A 9,029-nucleotide genomic window follows, 5' to 3' on the forward strand; every position below is an offset into this window, starting at 1 on the left:
ATATACTACACACATATATATATATATATATATATATATACACTCATATATATAGTCCAGGTAAACCAGAGTTACCTGGACAGGTGTGTTTGGTTCAGTGGATGATGCAACGTGACGAGTTCAAACTCTTGTTTCTTCCTGCAGACCCTGAGGGTGGAGAGGGCGGAGCTTGAGGCCGGTGCCGCAGAAAGAAGTGGTATGGGGGCGGAGCCTCAGCAACAGGCCACGGCCCTTACAAACGTGGAGGCAGAGCGTCGCATCGCCCAGCTGAAGAGCCAACTGACCACGCTCACCGGCGCCCTGGCCACGGTGACACAGGAGAAGTCTCGTATGGAGGCGAGTTTCCAGGCTGACAAGCGTCAGTTGAAGCAGGAGGTGGAGGAGCTGCGGGAACGCCTGGTCACCATGACGACACAGCAGGAGGCGGAGCTGCACGCTCTGCAGCAGCAGCTGGCCGAGAGTCGCGCTCGCATCATCACGCAGCAGCACGAGAGGGAGCAGGAGCAGGGAGATCACGTCCAGCAGCTGAGGGAGCTGCAGAGGATCCTGCAGCAGGAACGAGACCTGCGGCAGGACGCCGAGCTCCGCCTACAGGACGCCAACACCACCCTCCTGATGACATCACAGGCTGTAGACCGTGGGGTGGAGTCTGAGGCTCACCTTAACCAGGTAAGGGAGGAGAGAGATGAGCTGAAGAGGAGGCTGCAGGCCGCAGAGGAAGACCAGAAGAAACCAGATCCCAGAGTGGATGAGCTGCAGCGGGAGCTGAGGGAGCTGAAAAACCACTTCCAGAAGCAGATCCACAGCGAGACCAGGAAGGTAAGGCTAGACCAGAGCTAACTAAAACCAGATCACAACTAGACCAGGAAGGTAGGGCTTGACCAGAGCTAACTAAAACAAGGCCCACACTAACTAAAGTGGATCCACAATCAGACCAGGGAGGTAAAACAACTTGAACCAAACTGAACTCTGAACTCAATCTGACTGAAGATTCCAGACTATAATCCAACAGGCTCAGGTTCAGGTGCAGTACCTCACATTGTCCAGCAGGTGTCAGTGTGACTGTTTGAAAGGTTCAGTGAACTTCTTCAGGTTTTAGTCTCAGCAGGTTCTGGTCTCAGTCTGAACCCTCTCTGTGTTTCAGGCCTGCGAGGCAGAGGAGCGCGCTCGTGAGCGTGCTCAGGCCGCAGAGATCCGGGTCGCAGGTCTGGAGCAGCGAGTCTCTGAGCTGTCGGAGCTGCTGGGTTCCTGTGAGAAGGCGAGGCAGCGAGACCAGCAGACCGCTCAGAGACTCCGGGACCGGATCCTGCAGCTGGACACAGAGAACAAAACGCTGGCCATTGCCGCCTCCAGCAGGTCGACCTCTGACCTAAGCATAGACGAGTCGCAGCTGGACGTGGGTGCGCTGAAGGAGAAGCTGCAGAGGGTGAAGAAGCTGCTGTTGCTGGCGGCTCAGAGGAATCCAGACCAGAACATCCAGGACCTCGCAGAGACTGAGGCAGAGCCGGGTGGGGACAGAGCCTCGGCGCTGGTCTACCAGCAGGAGCTGCGGCAGCTGAAGGATGAGTTTGAGCGTTACAAGCTGCGAGCGCAGGTGGTGCTGAAGAACAAGAACGCCAAAGATGGCTGCCAGGCCAAAGAGCTGGAGGAGGTCCGGGACCAGCTGTCCGAGCTGAAGGAGAAGTACATCAACCTGCGGATCCAGAGCGATGAGGCCGAGGTCCACCGCTGCCGTGAGCTGGAGGAACGGCAGCAGGCGGTGGCAGCACTGCAGCAGAGCCACAGACAGGAAGTGGAGCGGGCGGAGGCACTGCACCGTGACGAGCTGCTGCGACTGGAGGCGGAGCTTCACAAACAGAGAGAGAGGACAATGGCTCTGCTGGACGAGAAAGACCAGGAGCTGGAGAGGCTGCGTGCCGCCGCCGCCGCCGCCCTCAGCCGCGATGAGTGCAATGAAGCTGCTGATGTTGATGGCGAGCCTGGCCCTGAGAGCGAGGGTGACATCGTCAGCCAGGCCCTGCGGCGGGTCGCCCCTGCCGAGCCAACACTGCTGTTGTACGCTGAACAGCTGGCGAGGAAGGAGGTAGAGGTGGGCGGGCTGCGGCGTCACAAACACCGGCTGGAGGAGGACCTCCACCAGCTGCAGGCCAGGCTCATTGCCAACGGAGAGCGACACGACGAGGAGGTGACGGAGCTGCGAGGACAACTGGACAAACTGATCCGAGACCAGAGCAGAGAGGGTGCCAACATGGAGTACCTGAAGAACGTCATCTACAAGTTCCTGACGCTGCAGGACGCCAGCGGGAGGCAGCAGACGCTCACCGCCATCCTTACTATCCTGCACTTTAGCCCGCAGGAGAAACACCACGTCCTGAGGCTGCAGGGGGCGACGTGGTGGACCAACAAGAGATAAAGACACCTGAAGAAGAAACATCACCTCCTGAACCTGAATCCAGTCTGTCTGTAAATCAGTGACACATTCCCAGACTTTGATTTCCCCTTCAGTTTGTTCACTGGCTTTGATTCTGAACAGGTTTTACAAACAGACCTTATTGACCCTTCTGATGCTTTCCAACATAAACCCCATTACATGACACCAACTCACTCTGACCGGCTAGCGGTTTATGACGGGAGCTATAGTTTCATTTACCTGATGTTTAAATTGATAGAAAACTTGCAGTTTGGTTCTGTTCTCCTGTAGAAACTGTATATTCATATTTAAACATGTATGATTATATGACTGTCACTGAATGAAAACATTTAAAAGGTGATTTAATGCAGTTCTTCATATCATTGATATGTATATTTTGTGTAGAAATTAAAATATTTTCCTGCTTGACAAAGTTTGGTTAATTTTCATCTTCTAAAATATGATAATAGTAAATTCACCTTAGGGTTTTCCACAGTGTCTACTAGAAGAGGCAATTTAAAACTTTTCCTCAACATTACAAATATAATATTACAGAGGAGAAAATATACCATAATTGACCATGTGAACAAGATTCAGGTTTCAGTTCTCAAAACAAAAAAATATTGGTATTGGTATGGTAAATACATTATTACTATTATTATTACTTCTATTGCAAGTTACATTCACTGAGCTCAGTCAGTTTGTGGATTTCAGCTGTGATTCAATGTTAGAAAAATATCACTTCATCTGTGGTCAGTGACGTTATATGGTAGATTCATTTTTTAAATGAAAGTAACAGATTAAAGTGAATCAAACTTTTCAGAACAGAGGTAAACAGGCAGCTTTTCAATGAACTGTTTGGTTCTTTGTTGGATTTTTATTTAAACAGGTTTTATAAATATTCTATGTTACATGTGAAGCTGAATGTTAAACAACTGAAAGTTTGTTTCAAGCCGAAAAGAACAAATCCACAACTTCTCCAATATTATGACAGCGCATCAGAAATGAAGTTGTAGTATTTCATGAATGAAGACACTATAGTGAGAAAAATTGTTATTATAAGAATAAAGTCATTTTAAAAATAAAGAGCTGAAGTCTGAAACATCGAGAACAAGAGAGTCAAATCAAGCAGCTGGGACATGTTCTTCAGTGTGTGTTCAGTGTGTGTTCAGTGTGTGTTCTCTGTGTGTGTGTAGAACACTCTGCAGGTCTTCAGACAGTGTTGTGATCATTGTATTTATAAAAGTGTGTAGTTTGTGTAAAACTCCGTCCTTCACCTGCAGCTGCTGTCTGCGAGCTTTAATCTGAAACACACAAACACACCTCCTGTCTGTCATGTAAACACAATCACAATCAATCTAGAGCAGCCTGTTAGGGACAATCTTAAAGTGTCAGTCTGGAGAATTTCCATTGAATCAATGAACAAGGAAACAACAGTGACTGACACTGATCAGTGATATTGATCAGTAATATTGATCATTTTGTGTGGGGGGAGTTTCCTGTGTTCAGCTGCTGCTCATACAGAGAGGATCAGTGAAGAAGATGAAGGAGCCACAGAGAGATGAAGAGCTGCTCTTCAGACTCCTGACTGCTGCTAACAGAGCGATGGAACAAACTTATTCTGTGACTGGAAGTCATTGTGCTGTCCACACAACTCTGGGAGTTGTAGTCCTGACCCACCTGGATCACAAGTGTGAAATCTCCGGACTGACACTTCACAGGTAAACAGTCGATGAAATGAAAAGGTTCTACTGAGAGAACGACGGACCATTTAAATAAATCTATTACATAGAGTTTAGATCCGGATCCCAGGCGGCAGTCACCCTGATCCACTCACCAGTTTCTCTCTGAGCTTCAGAATCAGATCTACGATCTCCACCTCAGACTTGTCTTTGGTCCAACCGAGCAGGTCCTGGAAAGACCAGAACATCAGGGTTAGAGGATCCAGATGTTTGACAACTGTCATCCAGAAGTTTGATGAGATAACTCACAGCGTCACAGATGACCTCCAGGTGAAGACTCTCCAGTTTCTGAGTCATCTCTTTGTGTCGCTGACGATACCAACCATCAAAGTTCGGAGACCTAAAGAACTTCCTGTCAGGAAAATGTGACATTTATTGTGTGAGCACGGGAACATGGAGACCACCTGCACACACCTGAGGGACTCACCTGTACAGTCCCATCCAATCACCTTTGAGCATTGAGGTGAGCTGAGGCCCAGTGTGATCCAGAGTGGACATGAACTCGTCCTGACTGAAGGGTCGAATCTGAGGAGGCGTCTGAACAAATAAAACAAATTAATCACCTGTCATCTCCACACTGATGACATCACTGTGACATAATCACAAAGAAGCCACTTCCTGTTTACCTTCCAAGGCGTCACAGATCTCTGCAGAGGCATCAGGCCTGCCATGTACCGCTCCTGACAGACAAAACGCAGGGTTACACTTCCTGCTCTCTGATTGGTCAGTGCTGATCTGACATCATCGAGCGTCAGTATAGCGACAGGTGGACAACAGGTAACATTAGAGCGATGTGATTGGCTGATCCTCACCAGAGGGATGATGAAGCTCTGCGTCAGCTCTAACAGGTGTCTCCTCAGGATGGCGCTTTGAACCTCTGACGGTCTCTTCCTCTGGATGCCCTGAACATGCAGACGAGACTCAGACTCATTAAACAGGTCATGTGATCTTTGTCTTGTGATCATCGTTGTGTGTTCAGGTCTGAGTTCTGCTGCTTCACCTTCAACAGCCTTTTAATCAGGATCTTGTCTTTGTGTAGAAACGTCTTGTACGCTGTGTAGATCCCTGCACACACACAAGTCACACTGAGTCACACACACTCAGGTGGTCTGGGTTTTCACCTGGTTCTGTTCTATCAGGTTACCTGGTTTGGTGTCCAGTGTTTTCAGTTTGGACAGCTTCTTCACCTTCACCTGTTTGGGTAAATCACCTGGAAGTGATCAGACAGGTGAGTCGTTATGATATTAACCGTAACAATCAATTCATAACCTCAGTCATCTAATGAACTTCATGTTTAATTATTTTATTATATGTTTAATCTGCACAAGGTCAGTCAGAGTCCGACTGATGTGATTAGATTTAAAACAAGGAAACATTCATTTATCAATAATAATAATAATAATAATAATAAACAGAAAGATACTGTATTTCTTTGATAAAAAACTGAATATTTCATCTCAGCATTCTAAACTTTATTGACTGAACTCAGGTTTTTCAAAGTAAAATGCTGAAAGACATTGAACATATTTTACTGATATTAAACATGTGGTTCCTCTCAGGGTTCTCAGGCTGTTCTATGGAGAATACAAGTAAATCACACCAGGACCAACATGTGGAACTCATGGATTGTTTATATAACAGTTTTCATGAATGATCAGCTGCTTGTTCTCTGTGTTTTACAGTGTTGTTTGTTGTGTAGGAACACCTGTGACATCTGACCTGGTTCATGTCACACACCTGTTGAATCACCCTTCATGTGAATGAATGTATGAACAGACCTGCCATCCTGATCTCTCCCAGTCTAACGATGTGAGGCCACGACTGGAACGTCTTTATGAAGAACGGGTTGGTGACTCCCAGAACCACGTTAGGTCTGACAGAGACAAGACAGGTGTGTTCAGACAGACAGATAGAGTCAGGTGAGTTCAGACAGATTGACTCAGTTGAGTTCAGACAGGTAGACTCAGGTGTGCAGGTTACTCACGGGGCCTGTGTCCTGGTGGTGTACTCTCTGAACTCACTGTCATGGATGGTGAAATAAGGACGAAAGTCGCAGCAGAACTTCAGAGGACTGATGGAGCTAAGGAGACACACACCGTTACCACGGCAACAACTGCTCAGAGCATCTCTCCATCAGGAAATCAATAACACACATCATCAAACATCTGTCCTGATGTTTTTGTGACTCCTTCACAGTGAATCAATAAATGTTGACTTTTTTAAGATTGATTTTATTCTTCATGTGAAAAGACTCAAAGGTGTCTGAAGGCTGTGTGATTGACAGGTGACCTGTCCAGGTGTGCTCCGCCTCCTCGAGAGATGTCAAACGGTGTGAATGTGATCACTTCACACCTGTGGATGTTAAAATGACTCCTGATTGACTGTTCAGTTACCTGACGAGGGCCAGCACAGTTTCCGAGGAGATGGTGGGAGACGGCGCCATGACAACCACCGGTTCCCCGAGTAACATGAGCTCCCAGAGCATCTGCAGGTGGATGAGCGCTGACTGGAAACACCTGGTCAGAGGTCAGAGGTCACGTTAGACGAGTGGAAACAGTTCATTCAGTCATTAAAACATCTGCGGACCTTCAGAATAAAACTAGAATGATCAAGACAAACTAAACTAAATGTGGATCAGGTTCAGAGGAAGAACTGGTTCTGACTTGAAGAGGTCCAGTTCATGGATCGTGGGCAGCAGCGTCGGAGCCGGCAGGAGGTTCTGAGGAGAGACAGATATTAATAATAAAACTTTATTGATTTATTTATTAATGATAGACGCAGAGAGAATGAAGATGAACAGCCTGTGACCTCTGACCTCTTTAGCAGCCTGTTTGACTGGACTTCCTCCGGGTTTGTCTGATTTTGAAGGAATCCTCACCTGGACAGTGAACAGGTGAACAGACAGGAAGTTCAAATACAGACAGGAAGTTCATGTACACTTTAATGTTCTAAATTTTAAAGGCGTAATGTGTAAGATTTGGTCCGATCTGGCCAGACTGGCCAGAAAAAAAGCAAAACACGGGTGAATCCTGGTGTGTTTTTCCATCGCTGGAGACAGCTCCGGGTAAAGAGATATGGCTTGATGCTGAGCTTGCAACTGTTCTGTTAGACAGGTGAGTAACATCTAATATTGGTGTGTAGCGAAAAGCATCATTAGTGCAAATGACAAACTGTACTGACGAACACTTCAAGTGGCATAAATGTATGATTGATGATGTCGACAGACGTTTTAGCGACGTAGTAGAATTCAGCCTGTTCCTGCGGCTGGTGTCCAGCTCGATGCGTCAGTAACTTTTCTTTTACAAGTGAGACAAAGAGACGGTTTGATCCAGAACCAGCAGCTTCAGGATCCACTGCCTAATACTGTATTTATTTTAGCATATTCATATCTATCCTTACTATTCATTATACACACACAACAGACCTAACATTTTTGAACATATATGATCTAAAGGATTTGTCCTATCACATGTTTGTCTGTATCAGGACCAGAAGTCCAGTCCGGTCACCCCAGTGATGGACCAGCACCTTCCTTTTCTTCTGCATCTGGCCTCATCAATCAACAACCACATTACATCAACACTTTGGGGTATGATCCCTGCACAGAACAGTCTATACTGTCTACACTGTGATCTTTTGCACATCCTTTATCTTTTAATTGTTATTTCTTGTTAATATGTTTATTGGACAGTGAACCAAACACTAAGCCGTTCCTCCATTATCTCACCTGAAAATTATTCCATTATTCTTATATTAAAACCAGACCTGTTTGTTATACTGTGAAATGCATCCTGGGAGTTGTAGTTGACTTCTCTCCTTCAGTTTTAATTTTATCAGAGAACCAGATGTTTTCTGGAGGAAGGCGACCCTCCTCTCACCTGTCAACCAAGCCCCTCCTCTGAATGACCACACCCCCTCCCCTCACCTGTAAGACCACGCCCATCACAGGCAGGTTAAGGGTCAGTCCAGGTACAGGTGAAGGCCACTGGTCAATCTCGTTACAAACTGTGAGGATGTATAACAGATGTCAGGTGAAATATCTGCCCATCTGTTCTGATTGGCTTGTGGTTATGATGTAAGCGTGACATAATCACCTGCTTCGAGACAAGGCTCCAGCTTCTCAAAGAACTCAGGTGCAATGATCTGCAGCAGTGAGTGGAACAGATGAGTGTACGGCATCCTGGACACCAACACCAGGGACTGAAACACAAGTCACATGACCCCACAGCTGTCAATCAAACTGAACAGGTGTGAATAGAGGGCTGTTTCATAAAGATGAAAGGCCTGACCTGATCCAGGATCAGTCTGAGACTGGTTTAACTGAAAGTGAAACTGATCACATGAGATCACGGAGCTTAAGAGGTAGAACTAAAATGTTGATGTCTTAATTAGACGAAATCATTTTAAAATAATTTGATAAAATAATTTGATAAAATAATAAAATTAATGTTAATGTAACACAGAGACAAAAATGTTACAGCAATAAACAGCAATAACCTCTGTTAGCTTCTCTGTTAGCTAAATTGTGACCAGGTGTTGGACTGTGACCAGGTGAGTACAGGGGACCCTCACCTTCTGGAAGTATCCTCTCTTCACTGAGACGTCCTTAACTTGTCTGAAATAGACGTAACCAAAGAAGTGGGACACTTCCCTCTGAGGACACCAGAGAAGAGTCAGTTTATAGGGAGAGCGACAGGAAGTGCTATTATATCCCAGAATTCATTTCTATCATGACGTTGATTTTTTCCTTAAGAAACAGAACCAGACAGAAATAAACACCAACGTCATAATGAACTATGACCATCAATCATGCTGTGTAATAACAGGGTGAACTCTAATCAATCAATCAATCAATCAATCAATCAATCAATCAATCA

The 9,029-nt window shown here is 46.1% G+C and overlaps 2 protein-coding genes across 2 annotated transcripts; one reads left to right on the forward strand and one right to left on the reverse strand.

Moving 5' to 3' along the window:
- Positions 1 to 124: 124 nt before the first annotated feature.
- On the forward strand, positions 125 to 2,843 carry LOC111667732 (GRIP and coiled-coil domain-containing protein 1-like). Its single transcript, XM_023423502.2, has 2 exons — positions 125 to 819; positions 1,145 to 2,843. The coding sequence occupies exons 1-2, from the start codon at positions 199 to 201 to the stop codon at positions 2,411 to 2,413; spliced, it is 1,890 nt and encodes a 629-aa protein (XP_023279270.1). The 5' UTR covers positions 125 to 198; the 3' UTR covers positions 2,414 to 2,843.
- Positions 2,844 to 3,253: 410 nt separating this feature from the next.
- LOC111667725 (protein DENND6B-like) lies at positions 3,254 to 8,826 on the reverse strand. The gene is made up of 16 exons (XM_023423489.2): positions 8,725 to 8,826; positions 8,247 to 8,352; positions 8,078 to 8,157; positions 6,968 to 7,030; positions 6,816 to 6,871; positions 6,546 to 6,668; positions 6,137 to 6,232; positions 5,931 to 6,025; positions 5,297 to 5,362; positions 5,153 to 5,217; positions 4,965 to 5,054; positions 4,779 to 4,832; positions 4,580 to 4,689; positions 4,402 to 4,504; positions 4,248 to 4,322; positions 3,254 to 3,714 (listed from the first exon to the last, which is right to left on the reverse strand). The coding sequence occupies exons 2-16, from the start codon at positions 8,329 to 8,331 to the stop codon at positions 3,568 to 3,570; spliced, it is 1,308 nt and encodes a 435-aa protein (XP_023279257.2). The 5' UTR covers positions 8,332 to 8,352; positions 8,725 to 8,826; the 3' UTR covers positions 3,254 to 3,567.
- Between the last annotated feature and the right edge of the window lie 203 nt (positions 8,827 to 9,029).

Source organism: Seriola lalandi, unplaced genomic scaffold, assembly GCF_002814215.2.
Source record: "Seriola lalandi dorsalis isolate HSWRI2012SDOR001 ecotype SW California unplaced genomic scaffold, Sedor1 jcf7180002003651, whole genome shotgun sequence".
NCBI lineage: Eukaryota > Metazoa > Chordata > Actinopteri > Carangiformes > Carangidae > Seriola > Seriola lalandi.

Coding starts and splice junctions, on each gene's coding strand:
- LOC111667732 (XM_023423502.2), top strand. CDS start 199: ATGGGGGCGGAGCCTCAGCAACAGGCCACGGCCCTTACAAACGTGGAG. Junction 820..1,144: donor TCCACAGCGAGACCAGGAAG/GTAAGGCTAGAC, acceptor TCTGTGTTTCAG/GCCTGCGAGGCAGAGGAGCG.
- LOC111667725 (XM_023423489.2), bottom strand. CDS start 8,331: ATGCCGTACACTCATCTGTTCCACTCACTGCTGCAGATCATTGCACCT. Junction 7,031..8,077: donor TGATGGGCGTGGTCTTACAG/GTGAGGGGAGGG, acceptor TTCACTGTCCAG/GTGAGGATTCCTTCAAAATC. Junction 6,233..6,545: donor ACTGTGCTGGCCCTCGTCAG/GTAACTGAACAG, acceptor GTGTCTCCTTAG/CTCCATCAGTCCTCTGAAGT.